At 52.3% G+C, this 20672-nt stretch overlaps 1 protein-coding gene across 6 annotated transcripts in view; it reads right to left on the minus strand.

The window, feature by feature from the left end:
* PCBP3 (poly(rC) binding protein 3) overlaps positions 1-20672 on the minus strand; it is a 213571-nt gene that overhangs the window by 47257 nt on the left and 145642 nt on the right. For 5 of the 6 annotated variants that reach the window (XM_029214237.1, XM_029214236.1, XM_029214233.1 and 2 more), the window contains one exon: positions 6852-6987. In XM_029214237.1, the coding sequence (XP_029070070.1) occupies positions 6852-6861 (10 nt within the window). In that variant the 5' untranslated portion in view covers positions 6862-6987. Of the gene's footprint in view, positions 1-2893; positions 3073-6851; positions 6988-20672 lie in introns of those variants that run through there. The other variant, XM_029214238.1, reaches the window with a different exon arrangement.

The following is a 20672-nucleotide window of genomic DNA, read 5'->3' on the forward strand; positions in this document are numbered from 1 at the left end:
TCCCCGGAAAAGGCCGTTTCCAAGTTGCCACACGTCCTGTCTGAGTCCTTCAGCTCATCATCTTGGTGCAGAGGCATCTGTGTTTGATGTGAGGTCAAGCTCTGACTTGGTGTTCAGCTTCTTTTAATAGATAGCTGATGGACCCAACACCATTTACTGAATAGTCTTTCTGTTCTACCACTTCTGTTAAAGCAAACAAAACAGACCCACCTCCCTCCAGACCAGTCTCCTCCACCGACATCCATCACCGGTTTCCTTACTCCTGCCCGGCGGTGTGTTTTTATACAGGTTTCTTTCCCTCTCCTTTCTTGCCTTCTTCTGGATTGTTCTTAACGATACCCCCCCCCCTCGGGGCGGGGGCTGCCCGCTTGGGGAGTGAGCCCAGCCTCGGCCCTGCCCCCGCCGGTCCCTGAGTTCCCGGAGGCCCAGGGCTGTCCCTCCCATCCTCCTGCCGCCGGCCGCCGCCTGGGGCTCAGCCTGGGCAGCAGGGGCGGCCACGTCTCCTCTGGTTTCCGTGCTGCGGGCAAGACTGTTAGCAGTGGGGTCTCCGTGCGGGAAGGGCACACTGGGAACAGACCCCGTTTCCCTCAGGACAAGAGACTCCGCTGCCAGGTCACACGCGGGGAACAGGACACACACGGCTCGGCTGTGACCTTCCCCGTGCCCACCCAGCCGCAGGCACCAACACCGCCGAACGCCGTCTGCCCGTTGGCTCCTGCGTGGCGCCGCCTGCGGCTCTCACACTCACGAGCACCAGCGTCCCCAGGAAGGTTCTGTGGATCACAGAACCAGGCTCAGCCCAGAGCTCCTGACTCAGGCGGTCGGGTGGGGGTAGACAAGACTGCCTCTCCAGAAGGTTCTCAGCTGGTGGCGGGGGTTAGGACCCTCTCGGAGAAGCACTGACGGGCACCGTCCCCTAGAGCGGCACGGGCATGCCCCGGAGAAGGAGCTGGGCCCTTCCCAGGGGTCCGCCTGGAGCACTGGCTCCACCCCGACGGTCTGCCCGTCCTCAGACCCCGATCTCTGAAGCCCCCCCTCGGCCAGAGACAAGACGGCTCTTCAAAGGCTCCAGCCCCGGGGGCGCGCAGGACCCCAAACCTTCCTGAAGCTGCTGGGCCCGGCGACGTGCCCTTCACAGCGGTGGCTTTCCGCGCCTCCTTCCACAGAGCGGGGGCCTCGCAGAGACAGTGGGGCACTGGCGGGGTGGCCCGGGGTATGCGTGCAGAAGGCGGCCCAGCTCCTCCCGCAGTCCTTTTGGTCCTCAGACGAGGCCAGACCGAAAGCCAAGAATGTCCGTCAGAGACCGGCCCAGGCCAACGTGAAGCACAAGGTCGAGCTCCTGGCCGTCAGGAGCCTGCGAGGGGGGCCGGGGGGGCCGGGGACAGAGACTGGCCCTCTGCTTAGGGCACCTTCCTCTGAGATTGTGTTGTTTCTGGAAAAACAATCTTCTATTCCGCTGGTAAAAAAGGGCAAGTCAGTGCTCCTAACACTGGCCGGGGTGCAGGTTTACTTCCAAGTCTTGTTGCCCCCCAGAGCCAATTATGGGGCATACTTTACATGGACGCACATGAACCTGCTACCCACACAATGACTGAGCCATCGTCCCAGCCGTGAGGACGTACAGGTGGAACAGGAAAAGGAGACAATGTGAAAACTGCATTGAAATACTGGGCACTTTCCCAGGCACAAAGGAAGCGTTTAGAATCATAAATACAAGAAAGATTGAAAATTCCTGCCCTAGCTTAAGGAAATAGTAGAAAAATTTCCCTTTCTTCAAGATTGCAAAATGGGTAAAGAGCCCTTTAGATATAGTTCACGAGACTCTTTCAAAGGCTGCAGTTGGAAGGAATTGGGTATCACCCTGAATGCCTAACATTTCTACAAGGGAAAATCTTATTTTGTTACCAAGGGTGCAACTGTTGTTTTTACATCTCACATGTGGGGAGTTAATCATCACAGCGTCCACGTTCGCTTCTATGGACTTGGCTATAGACCTGTGTCCTGGAAAGCCTGCTAAGACACACATTTTAAATATTTTATTTCTGAAAAGCAAGACCCTTTTCTCCAGTAGAACACACTAAATCAAATACCATACAACTTTGGTTTCTGGCAAACCACTCTGGAAACGCTTTTTTCCCAGGACATCCTAACAAGAGCATATAGTTTGTCTAAGCGCGCACCAGCGGCCAGCCCATGGCAGATATGGCAAACATTTTATATTCTACTCGTTACCCGCAAAATATCTTCATCAGACACCCTGAACTAATGGAATACTTTGATTCACTTACAGGACAGGTAAAAAAAAAATTTTTGTTATTTATAAGCTACAAAACTCACGTTAGTTTTACAAACACTTTTAAACACTGGACTTTCCCTGCTTCCTCACACAGGAATCGTGCTCACTGGCCTCCCAGGGACAACAGAGGGTGTTACTTCTCATCTAGCATCAAGCTCCACACGCTGCAACACACACGCATCGACCTTACTCTAACGTGCATTTCACGCCAGTGGATGCCAACGGCTCACCTGGTCGCCGCAGGGGTGGACATTCCCCAGCGAAGGTGCCGGTCCCAAAGAGGGAGCAGAGCCCTGGGCCCCGGGGATGACCAGCCTCTCTGAGGGGAGGATCATACTCCCACACTTGCCCCAGGAGCACAAACGGCTGAAAAATGACCTGTTTGTTTTCTACGTAATAGCTCACTAACACTGGAGTGTCAGCAGTGACCCCGATCCTGAAAGAGGAGCCGTGTTGTCAGACCAGGGGAACGTCTGGAACTCTCGGTGAGGACCCCACGCTCCCGCTCCGTCAGCACCGGGCACAGCCCAGCTGGACGGCCCTGCATACCCGCTGTCTGGGCTCCGCGTGGCCTCGGCCGGGCCCGCAGCCCCTTACCTCAGAACAAAGCCACTCTGTGTGGTCGGGCAGGGCCGGATGGATGTGGCTATCAGACAGATGGTCACTCTCCCCCTTTAGAGAAGATAAAAATGCTAAAGGAGAAAAATTAGAGTGTCGTTTTGTTCTAAACCAGAGGAGGCTACAGATCCCATTGGCCTCAGGTTGGAGACCTCGTGACATGGGACCAGGCACATGTGACCTACTTTTCTCCTGGCTCCCCTCGTTCCGTTGGAGGGGTGTGCCTGGCGGATGCGCTGTCATTTTAATGACGCCTTCCCCCAACAGGGGCCACCACACAGACCGCCGTGCCTGCGGGACATCGGCCACGACAGCTCAGGCCTGGAAAAGGAGGGGGGCAGAGACCTCGGGCCCATGTCAATCGAAACACAGCTCTGCAGAGCCGAGCCATTGCCGCCCCTGTCAGCTGTCTGCGCGCTCGGGGGCTGGGTCCTCACCAGGACGAGGCGTCTGAAAGGGCACCACCGGCAAACCCTCTCCTTCCCCCAGTTTTCTCTCCCTTGTGATCCAGGGCTTCTAGGTGCTGCCTTGGAAGCCAGCTGTGCGCAGGAGCTTAGACAGCACTGAGCACTGCGCGTCCTGAGAGGAGTGAGCCCGACGGTGGGGCTCTGGTCTGGGCAGCGAGACGGAAGGACCGACCCAGACCCGTGAGAGGACGAGGAGGACGCAGCTGGCCCCCCGGTCAGAGCGGGCACTGCCACCAAGCAGCAGGAGGTCACCCTGTGACGGTGCTATTACCTCCACCTCTCGCCGTCTCACACGAAATCAGATGCAGGCCAATGGAAAAAGCCAAACACCTACCAGGTAGTGGGGAAACTCCGGCGCAGAGAGGACTCGCTGTCCGGGAGGACGAGCCTGGCTTTGCTGGGGGTGGTGCCGAGCTCCCACTGGGAGAGCCCGCAGAGCGCGGGGCACCTTGTGACGCCAACCGGGGTGGCACCTGCCAGATCAGCCTGACTGTTCGTTACAGGAAAAAATGGAAAATGCATATAATGCAAAAGCCCTGTAACTTCATCCCCCAGAAAGACCACCAGTGAGAGTGGGGTGTTTTGAGGTCGACCTCGTCAGACTTTTTTCCAGTAGGTGTGTGTCATTATACTTTGTAACAAAAATAGGCCCAAACCACCCAAGTTTGTCCTGTTTTTCTCACTTAACATTATATACAAAATATTTTTGTATGTCACTATATTTAAATCTACACAGTAGTGATCAAATTCCCCATGGTATCCCATTTTATGCATAAGATTTTATGCATTTAATTTTACGCATTTTCATGCGTAAGGATAGAGTCAACTGCAAGGACCGTATATTCTGGGTTTTTGAATTGTTATATTAAACAGTGTTTTAACAATACTCTCCGCCTTTTACTGCCTCAGAGTATTTCTTTACAGAAGGTCAAAGGACACACGTGCTCGAGGCTCTGGATAGGGTGACAAACCGACCCAGCCAGCGGCAACCCTGCGAGGAGGGGCCCTTCCCTGCGCTCCCACCCACACTGGGCAGCCTGTAATCGGTGCCCACTGGGCCCGGCGTCCTGGGGATGCCAGCGTCAGTGGCTGGGCAGGGGAGGAGGATGCCAGGAGCCCCGCCATATGTCCTGTGCCGTCAGCTCGTCCAGACCCCGCAACAGCTCTGTTAGGGACAGAAAAGGCAGCCCTGTCACTCGGGCTCACTCACGGTCATAGGGCACAGGCCGCTGAGGGCCCCCTGTCGGCCACTGGGAGGGTGCTGGGAGGACTGGGCACTGGCCTTTGGGTCTGGTGGGGGCAGGAGTGGTACAAGGAGAGCGAGCGGCCACGCGAGGCCGCCAGGGTGGGGGTGGTCACGGCGGGTGGACGAGCCGCCAAGGCCCCCCGCCTGATTCTGCGCGGGGGCAGGTGGCTGGGGGAGGAGCTGCGTCCCTGAAGAAGTGACAAGGGAAGGGACAGCGAGCAGAGGGGCACGAAGGACCAGAGTCACGGGCCGAAGAGAAGGAGCTGAGGGCGCGGTGACCACACAGGAGGCCAGAAGGCGCAGCCTGAACGTCGGGGGAACCGAGGATGGCAGCATCCAGGGTGTCTGGGGCTGACAAGCCCACAGCCAGGGGCAGGGACAAGGCCAGGGCAGGACAGGACAGCCTTGCCAGCTGTGCCTGCTGGCTGTTTCAGCGTGGGTGTCGGAAAGGGGGGACCCACACCGCTGAGCACTATGCCTCCTGCTTTGGGGGGGTCGTGTTCACCATGCTAAGTGGCCGCTCACTCTCTTGCCCACGGCTGGGGCTTCTCTGTCTCACTAGACTCCACCCATCACCCCTGCAGCCTGCCCGGTGCCCGACACAAGGTCAGGCACTCAGGCCTTGGAGCACAGGGGCACCTGGCAAACGTGGCCGGGCAGAGGGCAGGCCCACAGGCAGGGCAGGGGCCCCCGGTGCGGGGCTGGGCGGCTGGGGGGAAAGGCAGAAAGCCTGGTGGGGTCCCTCGGCCCCCGCCTTTGCTGAGCTGCAGCCTGGCCTGGGGGTGGTCCGGGCCTGTCCTACACCTCCACGTGGTCCCGAAGAAGCCCAGTCAGACGGCTCTGGTTTACATAACCAGCCTCGCTCTTGACAACAGCCCGGGACGTGCCAGCCGTGTGGAAGGAGCCATTCCTTCCAGCTCCTGTCCAAAACCAGAGCCACCGCCAAGTGACCTGTCACTGACATTCACACAAATAGACACCTGGAGGTTGAAATGATTTTAGCCTTCCTCCGCACAAAGCAAAGGTCCAAACAACACAGCGTGCAAGCTTATGGAATTGGGTCAAGCACCACAGGACTAAAACTGCTCAGCTGCAATCAAAAAAGCAAAGCAAAGCCAGACAGACAACATTTGGATAGGGCAGAAGAGAAGCTGCTGTGGAGAAGAATGAAGAAAGATTTCATAAAGTCGGTGAGGGGGCCCTGTACCCCTTATTTAGTTTTGTGACTTTTTAAAGATGCACGTGTTTCTTTGACAGCCACCTGGGAGATAGGTTGACTCGGAACCTGTACAATGTGTATGTCGTGAACCCGGATTAGTAACTCCCACAGCTGAAAACAGTTTCTCAGTGGCCACCTCTGCAGCCCCGCGTGAATAAGGCACTCTAGAATGCACTCTTCAATCTTTGGCAATGCCCTTGTAACCTGAAATGCACGGGTGAATAAACTAGAACTGGCCTGGAGAGGACCAGGCGTGAGAGCTGAGCAAGGAACCTTGGAGGCCTCCATTTACAGTGAGACACCGAGGCCAGGCAAAGTTGATACTGCAGGCTCGGGACCCCTGAAGCCCCGGCAGAACTCGGACCTCAGGGTGCTGGGTGGAGCACACAGCGGCACACAGGACACACAGGCTCCGGCACCCCCCCCCCCCCCGCACACGTGCACATAGGCTCCTGCACCCACACCCACACGGCGGGACGGTCAGCAGGGCCAGGCCTCCTGCAGCGCTAGCAGGGGGCGCTGCGTGTGGCTAGTGTCCCTCACAGACCCAATAAGCAAGCAGACCACAGAGCCAGCTCTTCAGATTCCACACCTAGTGGAATGAGGCCACGGAGGCCTGAAAGCAGGGAACACATAGGGGAACACAGTTCAAAGGCATCCCACGTTCCTCAAAAACTCAAGGGAAAAAGCCAGGGAGAAACATTTCTGCCTCAGCTTAAACCTGCTTCTTCAAATTCTAGACGTGCCTTTTCAAGAGCCGATCAGGAATGATGTTCCTGTCCGATCACATTATTGCATCAGCTTCCTTTCTTAAAGTTTCCTTTTTCATGGCTCATCTTTGCTCCCTGGCACTACTCCCGGCTGACACCATATCACGGACTAAAGAGGGTAAAATACAGCATGGTGCCACTTCAGACACATTCCATTGTTCCGTGGTGAGTCTGACTTTGCTACACATTCTTGGTAAACAGACAAGCAGACAAGGGCCGCTTCCCAGCCACTCACCTTCCCCCATAAGCAGGCTGGACGAGTCAGAGCAGGCCCATAGATAGCGTGTGTTCACACTCGTTGTGACCTAGAGCATCACAACCAGAACCGGCGATTCACGGGAGGACCAACTTTGGTCGTGGAGCCCACCGACCTGAAACACAAAACACAGGGGGGCAAATGAGCTTACGGATTAGGACCTTGTCCGTCAGGACTGAGCTTCAACAGAACTGCTTTCTTGCGTTCAACAGAGCAGCAAGCATTTCTTAAGATTCAGGGGTGAGACGCGTGGGATGTGATGAAATGCCAGTGAGAGCTCATCCTGGGACCTGCCTTACGCGCCCCGCAGGGGGCCTCCACTGCACAGATGAGCAGTCCAAAAGAAGTGCCTGGTAAAACTGTATACACTTCTGAGAATATAAGTGAAACAGCCAACTTTCTGCTTGTAATATTTAGTATATTTATATATACATATACTGATTTTAAAAGTTATGAAACTATATATTAACTTAAACACACTGCTGGTTTTCTACTTTACAGCTGGTATAATCATTTCACTTGAACCCTTCCATTTCAGCATGCAATCTGTCCACCTAGTCTTTTCCAGAGTGCATCATTTTCTCCTTGGTCTAAGTTTCTTGACTCTTCACTTTTTGAATTCACATTGTTGCCCAAACAGGAAACTTCATCCCCAGGCACAAGAACTCATGTTCATAACATACCCTCTTTACTGTTTTTCAAGTCCAGGTGTAACGACCTCTGCACGTTATTGTCAGGGATGCCTTAAAAGGCTCTTTACAACAGCATCCAACATTTGGAATTGTGAGGGCAGAGCACCAAAAATAATGAGAAGCCCATGTTAAATTTCTCTGTCTTTCTCCATGTCAATCAGGTAACCATTTTACGCAATAAGCTACATCACTGAGTCTGTTTCAAGCTAAAATATCTTACCCATATAATACCTTGAGGTTCAAAATGAAATAAATGAGAAAATACGAAATGTAAGGAAACGCCATGAAGGTGACATCGAGCAAAAGCCTCCCTCTTTCACAGGGGCAGACGGTGTCTCCACTGGTGCAGAAAAGGGTCAGCGTGTTACTGATTGGAGGATCGGAGAGGCCTGAAGGTCACGAGTGGGAACTCATCAGAAAGCAATGGAAGAACAAGGGATTGTCTGGCTCCCTTTTGCCAATTAGAAAAGAACAGTCTTACAGATGTAGAGAACAAACGTATGGACACCAAGCGGGGAAAGTGGGGAATAGTGGTGGTGGTGTGATGAATTGGGAGATTGGGATTGACATATATACACTAATAAGAATAAAATAGATGACTAATGAGAACCTGCTGCATAAAAAAAAAATAAATAAAATTCAAAAAAAAAAAAAAGAAGTCTTGTACGTACAGTGCCAGGAAAACTGATAGCACGCACCAAAGAGTGCACTTGTATCCTTACCTTACACCACATGCAAAAATTAACTTAAAATAGATCAAAGACCTAGACTTAAGAGCTAAACCGATAAACATCTTGAAGAAAACACTGGAAAAAAAGTTTTCATGGCATTGGATTTGGCAATAATTCCATGGATATGACACCAAAAAGTAGATGAACTGGACTTCATCAAAATTAAGGACTTTTGTGCATCAAAGGGCACTAATAAGAAGGTGAAAATACAACTGACATAATAGAAAATATCGGCAAATCAGATACCTAAGAAGGGATTAATATTCAGACTATATATAAAACTTCTACAACTCAACAATAAAAAACAATTAAGAAATATACAAAGGATTTGATATATATTTCTCTAAGGAAGTTATAGAAATGACCAATAAGCACAGGAAAAGTAACTCAACATCATTCGGCATTAGAAAAATGCAAGTCAAAACCACAATGAGGGCTCCCCTGGTGGCGCAGTGGTTGAGAGTCCGCCTGCCGATGCAGGGGACACGGGTTCGTGCCCCGGTCCGGTAAGATCCCACATGCCGCAGAGCGGCTGGGCCCGTGAGCCCTGGCCGCTGAGCCTGCGCGTCCGGAGCCTGTGCTCCGCAACGGGAGAGGCCACAGTGGTGAGAGGCCCGCGTACCGCAAAAAAAAAAAAAAAAAAAAAAAAACCACAATGAGCCACTTAGGATGGCAATAATAGTAATAATAATGAAAATGATAATAATAAGAAGAAGAAACAGAAAATAACAAATGTCAGCAAGGATATGGAAAAACTGGAATCGTCATACATTGCTGGTGGAAATATAAAATGATATAACCCCTTTGGAAAACAGGGTGGCAGTTCCTCCACAAGTTAAACCCAGAGTTCCTATATGACCCAGCAACCCCACTCCTAGGCATGTACCCAAGAGAATGAAAATACACGTCCACAGAAAAACCTGTACATGGATGTTCACAGCAGTGTTGTTCATAACTGTCAAAAAGTGGAAACAATCCAACGTCCATCAATTGATGATGGTGGATAAACAAAATGCGGCGCATCCTTATAACGGGATGTTATTCGGCCACAAAGAAGGGGATGAAGTACTGACCCGCGCGGCAACGTGGATGGACCTTGAAGACATTATGAGAAGGGAAAGAAGCCAGACGCGGAAAGCCACATGTTGTGTGCTCCCATTTACAGCAAACCTCCAGAACGGGCAAACCCACGGGGACACAAAGTAGGCGCACGGTTCCTAGGGCTGAGCAGAGAGGGTAATGGGATGGGTGTGGGGTTTCTTTTGGGGTGATGAGAACGTTGTGTAATTAGATAGTGGTGATGGTTGCACACCTTTGTGAATATGCTAAAAACTACTAAAATGTGCAATTTTAAAGTATGAATTGTATGGTATGTGAATTATACTCAATTAAAAAGAACAAAGGTAATAAACACTCAAAAGCTTTTTTTAAAAAGGCAATGGAAGAGACCTCGTATTAAACATCACAGAGTTAACATGTGTTTACTCCACCCTTACAGAAACTGCACTGCAATGATGCTCACAAAATAAAACAGCACAAACCCACAGCACTAAGAAGTCAGGAGGAGCGAGGAGAACCAGCAAGAGCTCTCAGCACAGCCCTGGGGTCTGGGAAGTGGTGAAATGGGGTAAATAAGGAGCGAAGCAGAGACACGGACACCGCAGCCCCTAAGGGGAGAAGCCACCCGGAAGCCGGCCGTTCGCCCCCTATTCCAGGAAGAGCTGGGCCTGCAGGCACCGAGTGGTTCCACAGGTCAGAGGCGCAGGGAAGTGGGTGGAAACAGCGGTAACAATTAGAATCGTCTGTGAGGGAGCATTAGGGACTCAAGGGCCATGGCACCCTTGTCACCAATCAAGTACTCCTGTTCCCAGGGACACCCAGAGGTCTCCTCTTGGGAAAGGGTGACTCTTCAGGACAGAAATGCCGGCATCAAGCCAGGAGTGTTACGGGGACGAGAACTGAACGAACACTGAGATCTCATGCTCCTCCCTGAGGCTCTCGGCGTCCCAGCAGACAGGGTTACCCTCACAGTAAGTCTCACAAAGTAGAAAGAGCACAATAGCAGTTTCTGATGCCAGCGCAAGAAAACCAGAAGTTAATGAACTAAAAGACATTCGATTTGAAATTTATATAACCCTAGAAACCTCTGAAGGGAACTCGTTTACTAAACATATAGCCTGACCTGGCACTAGGTTTGGTAAGAAGCACCACGAGACCAGCAACACGGAGAGCGATGTGACAGACTCGCTTGCGCAATGACCCACTTCTCCCAACATCAGCCACAGCTTCAGGCAGCGGGACACCCAGCTCCCTGCGGAGCAAGAGGTGGTGAGTGACGGGGACAGTCTCAGAGGGAAGGCTCTGCCGTTCTCTTTTCAAAACTCAACTGGTGCTGGAAAGGGGGGTGACAGAGGAGACAAAGTGAGGTTCACGACTCCCCTCTTCACCTCTGCGGCCGCCCCTTGCTGTGCGACCCACTTAGTGACAACAGTTGCAGTGGTGTTCAGCGGCTCGCTGAACGGCCCGCCACAACGAATCAGTTTCAAAGGACCAGAGCCCGAGGACGGCGCATCCCCTCCCAGGCACAGTCCAGACAAAAGCAGCCCACCGAGCCGCAAACGACACACATGCGCACACAGGCAGACACACGCATGTGCACGCGGGCGTGAGCGGCTCCCACTGCCATCCGCACCCTCACGTGGGGCCTGGCTTCACCGGAAGGTCTGAGACATCGGACAACCGGGAGCAGGGCTGTCCTGCTCTCCACTGGGCATCCTCTGTGAACCCTCCTGCCGGGAAGCTGGGCGGCAGGAGAGGGTGGGGGCAGGCGGGCAGGGTGATTTAGGCCATTTGAAGAGGGGGCAGGTGGAACCTGCGTGAAACAGGGATGTGAGAGGCTTTTGATAAATCACGATATTTTAACACCGGCAATCTGGCTGCTGGTGTGGAAATCAGGCTGAAGGTGAAAAGTGGCAGGAGAGGAAGCCGGGAGAGAATTCAGGAGATTACCCACTAATCCAGCCAAGAGACGATGGTGAGGAAGTGCCTCGATGCCCCAGAGCCCGCAAGGGGTTAATCTGAGGAGCGACCCCAGGGCCAAACCAACAAACCGCCCATCTGGCGGGGACGCCATGGCACCCCCGTCACAGTTCACACAAGGACAGTGGACACGGAGGGAGTTGTGGAATATCATGTGTGTGCGTAAAGCTGCACCTGACATTTAGAGGATGTACATTCTCCTAAAACTCTCAGAGAATAAAACCAAAATTGACAATGTTCTAACTCATAATGCAAGTTTCAACCAATTCTGAAGACATGGAATCAACAGACCATGCCTTCCACCCGGTGGGCAATTAAATTAGAAATCATTAGCAAAAAGATAACTCTATAACTCTCCTGGACATAACACTTTTTAAATGATTCTAAATAAGAAGTGGATGGGGATGACATAATGAAATTAGAAAATCATGAGACCTCAACAATAATAAAAGTGCTGCATGCCAAAATTTGTAGCATTCAGCTACAATAGAACTTACAGGAAAACTTAGAGCTTTTAAAAGCCTATACTAGGAATAAAGTCAGAAAACTAGTGAATAGAAAATCCAATTTTAGAAGTTAGAAAAATAACAGAAAGTATCCACAGAAAATAGAAAGAAGGTAATTATAATAAAAAATAGATCAGAAGTTACAAAAAAAGAACCAATTGTGAAAATGAACAAATATAAAATTTGGTTCTTCAAAAAAGGCCCCAAAATATACAACCCTCTGATGACGCTGATCAAGAAAATTAATCCAGAGGCACAGATGACTGCAGTGACTACAAGGAGCACCAGGCCTTCTGGCTCTGGACAGAATGAAGCAGACGCATTCTTCCCTACATTCCTGCTGAGCACAACTAAACCCTGTGTTAAACATGAAACAAGCCTAAGAAAAATGGGAAAGGTGGAGAGAAGGTGCCTGGATGGGTCCTGAGGTGTGAAGGCTGACACAACAGTGAGTTCACCTTTGTGTTTTGTTTTGATTCCCTCCTGTTTATTCTAGGCTCGTCACTGGAAAAGGCTGCGACCGAAAAATGCCAAAGAACACTGGAAAAAAGTCTCAAGAAAAGCCACCCCCACCCCCCCCTGGAGAACACTGCCATCCAGGCGAAGCTGACAGGGGACACGGGCACACACACACATGCCCACATCAGAGGGGCTCCCACCCCTCAGGAACGAGGAGCTCCTCCCTCTGCTCAAGGTATCGGGGAGGCCAAGGGGTGCCTGGGCCTCCACCCCAGCCCATTGTGAACAAGGTTCCCCCACCCATGTCAGTAGAGGCCTGCTAAGACAGGAGATTTTTATAAGATCCAGAATATCATAACATTGCAACCAAAATTTCCAGGATACAAACAAAAATCGCTTGCCATACCAAAAATGAGACTAGGAGAATCTCAACATGAAAGAGAAAAGAAAATCAATAAATGCCAACACTGAGATGGCAGAGATACTAGATTCTCTGACAAGGATTTTAAAGCTGCCTTCACAAAAATGCTGCAGTGAGCATGTATGAACATGCTTAAAGCAAATCTCTAAAAGCCTCAGCAAAGAAATGGGAGAACTGAACAACCAGCAAACTACCGAAATCCAATCAAAATGAAAGAGACGACCTCAATATGCCTACAGCCGCTAAAGACATGAAAACCTGTAACAAACACTCCAGAAAAAAGAAACTTCCAGGCCCAGATGGTTTCACTGGAGGATTTTACCAAACATTTAAAAGAAAATGAACATAAGCCTTAGACACTCATAGAAAATAGAATACTTCCCAACTCATTTTGTGAGGCTACTGCTACCCTGATACCAAAACCGGAGATAAGACAGTACAGAAAAAAAAAAATATAGACCAGTCTCGCTCATGAACATCCACACAAATAGACTAAATATATTTTTTAAATTAGCAAATGAGGGACTTCCCTGGTGGCGCAGTGGTTAAGAATCCGCCTGCCAATGCAGGGGACACGGGTTCGAGCCCTTGTCTGGGGGGATCCCACATGCCTCGGAGCAACTAAGCCCGTGCACCACAACTACTGAGCCTGCGCTCTAGAGCCCATGAGGCACAACTACTGAAGCCTGCCCACCTAGAGCCCATGCTCGCAACAAGACACCGCAATGAGAAGCCCGCGCACCATAACGAAGAGTAGCTCCCGCTCGCCGCAACTAGAGAAAGCCTGCGCGCAGCCACAAAGACCCAACGAAGCCAAAAATAAATTAATTAATAAATTTAAAAAAAATCTTAAAAAAAATTAGCAAATGAATCCAGCAATGTGTAAAAGAGTTATGTACCATGGCCAAGTAAGATTTATCCAGATATGCAAGGCTGGCTCCATGTTAAAAAAAATCAATCAGTATAATCTACCATATCAACAAGCGAAAGCACAAAAGCCATATGACTATGTAAACTGATGCATTAAAACGCATTTGACAAAATTCAACACCTAATTCATGATAAAAAAAAAAATACCAGCAAGTTAAGAATAGAGGGAAATTATGTCAACTTGATAAATAGCATCTATAAGAAACCCACAGCTATCATCATACATATGGTGAAAGAATGAATGCTGCCCACTAAGACTGGGAACAAGCACGGCTGTCCACTTTCACCACTCTTATCCAACATGTTACTGGGAGTTCCAGCCATCGCAATAGGCAAGAAAAAAATCAGAGGCATTTAAAAAAGAAGAAGCAAAGCTATCATCTCTACTTGTAGATGACACGATTTTCTTCTTAGAAAATCTTGAGGAATCTATAAACAAAACAGAACTCCTAGAAATAATAAGTGAGTTCAGAATGGTGCGGGATATGAGTCACACACGAAAAGTAACTGCATTTCTGTATGCTAACGGTGAACATATATCAACCAAAATTTAAAACAATGATTTAAAATCACTCAAAAATACAATGAAACACTTAGGTACACACTTAATGAAACTTTTATGCAGGCCCCGTCTGCTGAAAAATGCAAAATGCTGATGAAATAAATCAAAGAAACGTAAGTAAGTGGAGAGCCAACGCTATATCCATGGATTGGAAGACTCAACGTAGTAACGACATCAGCTCTCTCCAAATCGGTCTGCGGGCTCAACGCAGTTCCTGCAAAAGTCCCAGCAAGGTTTTGTAGACACAGACAAGCTTATTCTAAAATTTATATGGAAAGAGAAGAATAAAGCAGGAAAACTCCCTCGATTTGATGATAAGGCTTACTTTGTAGCTATGGTATTCAAGAGAGTGTGGTGTTGGCATCGGGGCATACACACATCAGAGGACGAGAAGAGAGAACCCAGGAGCAGACCCAGCACAGAGGCCTGGCTCCTCTCCGACAGTGAGGAAAGGAGTCCCACTGAGAAAGGTGGTCTCCCAACAAAAGGTGCTGGGACAGGGGACCCTCGCCCTAAGCCTCACACCTCACACAAATACTAACAGACACAGAGGTAAAGCAAGAAACTACAAAACTTTCAGGAAAAAAACAGGAGAAGAATCTTCAGGAGCTAGGGGCTAGGCAAAGAGTTCTTAGACTTGACACAGAAAGCATGAACCACGAAAGGAAAAAGTGATAAACGGGACTTAATCAAAATTACCAACTTTTGCTATGCCAAAGACCCTGTTAAGAGAATGAAAAGCCCAGCCGATGCCCCCCACACCCGGGGCGCCCTTCACCCACATCCCCATGTCACAAGCTCGGCCACCACTCCTGGCCTCCAGAGCCCACTCCCCTGGCCCCAGCAGCCTTGCAGCCCTCACCCAGCAACTGGGTGCTTCTCTCCACTTGTGCACCCCCTCGTTGCAGGCCTGGAGTAGAGGCACAATGCAGATTTTGGATGAGTGAGAATATAAAGAGATGAGGAACCCTGATGCACAGCGGACACCCCCGAGAGCAGGGGAGGCCAGCACGGTGCCTCGGGCAGGACACGGGTCAGAGCCTCTCACCACGGCCCAGCCCAATGTGCCCAGGACCCCCGGAGCGCCCTGACTCACTACTCCCTCGGGGGTGGGGCAGAGCGTGGAAGGGGCTAGGCCGTGTCTCCCGAAACCTGGAGGGGAACCAGAGTCCACCAGGGACTAAAGAGGGGCACCAGGCGGCCCGCAGACCATCCGCGCTCACCCGGCGTGGGGACGAAGCCCGGCCGACGCCTGCACACTGCAGGGTCGGCAACAAACTCACGCAGGTGGCCCTCCAGCCGAGGTCCGAGAGCGGCCGCCCGGAGGAGGCGGGCAGGCCCCAAACCAACAGTCCAGGGGCAGGAAAGACAGAGGAGCAGGGCTTCTCTCTGGGCTCACGGCTCTGGCCTCAGGTCAGAGGGTCTGCCGTGCACGCGGGGACAAACTCGGTGTCGCCCTGGGGCAGAGATGCTCCCAGTCCCACCGGGCACGCTTGGCCGAGTACTTGCTCTGCCAGCCAGATGTGAGCAGGGTGACACGTGCCACTCCTCTGCCCTGGTGACAAGCATCCTGAAGATGCTAGAGTGACTTCAGCTGACGCGTGGCTTGTGCAGGCCACAGAGACCTGGGGCTCATGGTGACTGCAGGGAAGCTGGGCCACGCTGGCCATTACAGAGCCTGCTGCTGGGGCCGGGCGGGGCCGCAGGGCGGTGCACCAGGCAGAGGCTGCAGAGGCTGCGGTGGTACCCAGCACAGGTGCCGCCTGCACGGAGGAAGCAGACAATTTCCCCGAAGAGATTACATCTTCAGGCAAGAGCCCGAGGGAGGAGCACATCTTTATTTCAACGCCGAGCTCAGGAAGGTCCACGGAGAAGAATCCGGGGAGAGTGGGGAGTGGCTGGGGCCGGGGGTGCAGCTGTTCTGCCCCCAGAGCGACCCTCAAGCTTCCCGTCTCTAAACCTCTTTCCTCCCTTATACTCACTGGGGACACCACGGTGCTTTTTTCCTTCTGGGGGGTGTGTATCACCATTCACCTTACTAGACGTTGAAACCTAGCAACCTTAAATATTTTATCTATTAATTCATTTAAAAACAACGATAAGAAACCTGCCACAGGTTAACAAAAGTAAATCTTCATGAATAACTAAATTTTCCCAAACAAAAAAATTAGTGTCAAGTGTGGCCTTGTTTCCTATTTTTGTAAGTCTCTTTAGGGTCTGCTTCGTAGAAGAAGCCGGATTCTCATATGTGCTCCTGTGTTTACTCTGTTGTGATTGCTTGTTTTGGTTGAAGTCCGTGCAGACAACGGGCCTCAGGGAGACGGGCAGCTGGGAAAGGCCTGCCCAGATACCCGGGAACACAGTCTTCCTCGTCACTGTGCCTAAACTCAGCGATGGTAATTTCTTAAAGGTTAGCTGCAACTGCAATCTGAAGCTACATGAAAAGCCACAAGGAGCTTTCTGAACACTGTCACACTGTAACAGCCTTGGGCTGCCCTAAACTTTGATTGTCTTTTACCCAAGCATGACTGGTCATACAGAAACTGGTTCACGGAGTCATGCAGATCTTCTAAATGTGGACAGAGTTTATCACTCAATACCAAAAACAATCACACTTGTGAATATCACCACTAAGCACCACAGAAAAGTCTGAAGGTCTGAGGGAGCAGTGGACAGCGGCAGATAAAAATTTTGGACAATTCTAACTTTGCTGAGCCCTCAAAGGTCATAGTTGGCAGCAAAACCCTCGCATGTAACCCCAGTCATTTCTGAGAAAGTGCCTGTCCAATACCCAAGTCCAGACACCTGTCCACCAGGCGTCCCCCAAAGTGGCCGTGCTTCCTGCACGGCGTGGTGCACAGGCGGGGCAAGGACGGCGCTCGAGGCTCGGGATCTATTGGATACAAGGAGTAAGCGCGCTGCCCTGAGAGGACGTGGTTGGGTGAGTCTGGCTGAGAATGCAGGGGCCCCTAGCAGAGCCTCCAGGGGCTCAGGCCCCAGCAGTAGCACCGCCCCAGCTCAAGCGGCACTCAGTGAGAGGGGAAAGGCGCAACCAGCACTACGGAAATAGTCATTTTTGACCCTGCAGGTCCCTTGCAAGGGTCTCGGGGACCCCTAGGGCTCCACGGGTCATGCTCTGAGGACCACAGCAGCAGAGGGTAAGACTGAGAATGTCTTTGGGTGACAAATACTTGTTAAAATTCAACTTAATGACAAGAATCTGATTAAGGAGGCGGCCAGCACACCCTCAGTCGGCTCGGGAGGCGGCAGGCCTGAGGTCCGATGCCGCAGGGCCGGTCCCTCCTGCGGTCTCTCTCCTTGGTGTGCAGACAGCGTCTTCTCCCTGGGTCTTCCCGTGGTCTTTCCTCTTGGGGGCTCACTCCTGGTGTCCCTTCCTCTCCTTATCAGGACACAGCCCTATCGGGTTACGACCCCACACTTATGACCTCACTGAACCTCCTTAAAGGCCCCGCGTCCAAATACAGTCGTGGTGGGGGATAGGGATTCAACCTATGAATTTTGGGGGGACACAACCCAGCCCACAGCCTCCTCCATCCAAACTGCTGAGTGACATTTCCAGCTGGGAAGCGGGGAGGCCTGAGGCTGGAGCCCTCTATGGATGGCTGCAGCCTTCTAGACCCCAGGCTGCAGCAGGCCCGTCTGGAGAGAGGGGTGCTCAGGAGGAACCAGGGGTGCTGCTGCCAGCACTCCACCAAGTGAAGCTCTGGGGGCACTGTCTTGGCCAAGGGGCCACGGGAGGGGCAGGCTCAGGCCAGGACACCCACCCAGCCCAGGAGCGCAGGGACCTCTGAACAGGGCTTGCACACTACAGAAACCCAGCCCAGACAACCGTTTGGTTTCGTAAAGTCCTACCGGCGCACAGCCGTGCCCATGAGTGTGCGTACCGTCTGGGGCTGCTTTCTCGCCGCGATGGAGCAGCTGGGCGATGGACACAGACCTCGCGGAGCCCACACTGCCCAGGTGTTCACCGTCTGGTCTGATACAGAAATCCAGACCCCGCTCTAGAGGACAGAGGTGTGGGGAGGCGCAGGGAGAACGCGGGACAGCGGGCCGGGAGGGACCCCAGGGTCGGAACAGGGCCCTGGTGAGGAGGTCGCCCCTCGGGCTCTCCCATCTGTTGGGTGCAGGGCGCCGGGTGCCTCCTGCTTCTGCTCTGTCGAAAGGCACCTGTCCGAGTTGCTGCAAGCCGCACCCACCCGTGGATATCGGGGCAGGTGAACAGTCAGCAGCCCCCCTGCCCTTAGGTGTCCAGAGGAAGAGGGGGCAGAGCGGAGCTGGCCGAGAAACGGGCACAAGAGCCTGGCCGTGATGCCTGTGCCTGCGTTGCTGGAGGGTGGGCTCCGGCCGTCTCTCCTGGGCAGGGGACAGGTGGGGAGCAGACGTCGGTGTGTTATTTATTCCCCCAGGCACTCCCTGCCTGTCCCCTCGCCCAGCGCTGAGGTCAGGCCTGGCCACATAGTGCTCCCCTGGGAAGAAGCTGCACGGCCAGAGCAGAGCTCTCCGCGTTCTCTCTTTCCCCTGCCACCATTCCAGGAATGTTCCAGAGAGAATTTGCGCCATTAGCCTGGGAAGGGGGTGAAGTCAACACAGAAAGAGCCACAGCCGACCCAAGAGAATGAAAAATAAACTGTGTATTTATACGATTTGAGGATCATTTGTCTCTGCAGCTCAGCCTGGGCCCTAAGCAGCCACCACCGGGGCTGGGAAAGCGCATCTGCTCCGTCTCCCCGCGGGCAGAGGTCTGCTGGCAGGCTTCTGTCCCTGCAGCCGGCCTGTGCTCCCAGTCACGTAATGAAAGCTGCTTTCATGGCCGTCCACACTGCTGTGTGAACCCGTCCCTGTGCGTGTATCTCTCAATAGCCAAGCTCACCCACTCAGGGTTATGGCTATGACTGACGCTCCCTGGACTTGTCTCATCCTCGCTGTTTTTTCTTTTCCTACCTTCAGTTACACATTTTCTGTTAAAAGGTCCTGCGCTGTTTTCTCGAGGCACCTGACACACACAGGGTCACCTGTGTTCCTGCAGAAGTGACAGACGGAGCAGAAAAGAAGGTGGATGGGAGATGACGAAGCAGGAAAGCAGCCTGGGGGCCGGACCCTGGATTCTTCACAGGAACTGTCCTCGCTGTGGATGCCCCCTCAGGGATCTCCCCTCCCGCCACATGCCTTGAAGACAAAGCAGCACAGAGGGCGACAGCGCTCCGTTGTGGAGGCAGAGTTTCCCACACGACCCCACGCCCACTCGGCACGCGCTGCTGGGAATCAGCAAACCTGATTTGAAAAATCTCATTACAGGGTGTGTGGCCATGACGTCAGGGTGACCCTCCGCTTCCATGATCGAGTTTAAGAAGTGGATGTGCCTCTGAAAGCTGTTCTTTCTGATATGATTTGGCTTAGTGCCTTATGGCCCTCCTAGAGGATGGAAAGATTGCACAAGAATAAGGGAACAAGAGATCCAGAACATTCAGCAAGACTCTGAATGTTTCAAGCTCCCTGATGCTCTGTAGACTAATTTGCAATTCAGTGCAGTGATCCTTGGAACTGTCTAAAATATTCTAGACAAATAACGAGGGGGATGGGCTGCAGGAAGGCGGAATGAGGAGCTTGGTGAATGCAGTCCCCCAAAAGCAATCACAAAACTAGACAAAACCGCCCAAACATAACCATTAGGGTGCTGGAAATCGACCAAAGGCATATGACAAATCGAGAGGCGTTCACACTCGGAAACCTGCTGAGCCTCGATGGATGGTGCCGGCCGCTGACAGGCACGGTGAGGGCGAGCGATGGCGACGTGGGTGCAGCCTTAGAAACAAGAACAAGCTCCGGGGCGGGAGCCCAGGCCAGGGAGCAGACGGGCACACAGCATTCCAGGCTGCAGAAGACTCATAAGTGTGCAGTTGGTAAAGAACAGTTGTTCCACTTGGTTGTGCCTGCTGAGGCCCCACTGCTCACCAACGCAGACAGACGTCACCCGAGACTCTGGACCACACGTAGCACGTTACCTGCTCCGGTCTGCTTGTGGAGACACCCGTGCATGCGGCTGCATGTGCACACAGGCGTGCCGTGGCTGCTCACAGAGACCAGCCCTCCGCCACCTCCTGCCAGCCCTCAGGGCAGAGAGCACCCAGGCAGCGGGTTACCGCAAAGGTGGTCCTTTTTGGTGGAGAGGAAATTTCAATCTGCAGGCAGCAGTCCAACTGAGGAAAAATGCAAAATGAAGCAGTATTTTTGGATGGGACCTACCCATGCATTTATTTGCACGCTGTCCACTCCTGGGCCCACGGCCCGTGCAGGGCCCCAGCCTGGCCACCTCTGGAGCCTGGAGGGTCGACTTGCTGTCTCAGTCCTGAGCAGGGCTTCACCTCAAAGACACGTCATCAGTGGGAGCTAGAGAGGACATCTGGCTCCGCCTCGAACCCCAAGCTTACCTTGCCAGCCC

Source organism: Monodon monoceros, unplaced genomic scaffold (genome assembly GCF_005190385.1).
Source record: "Monodon monoceros isolate NGI ecotype Baffin Bay Population unplaced genomic scaffold, NGI_Narwhal_1 Super_Scaffold_11, whole genome shotgun sequence".
NCBI classification, from domain to species: Eukaryota; Metazoa; Chordata; class Mammalia; order Artiodactyla; family Monodontidae; genus Monodon; species Monodon monoceros.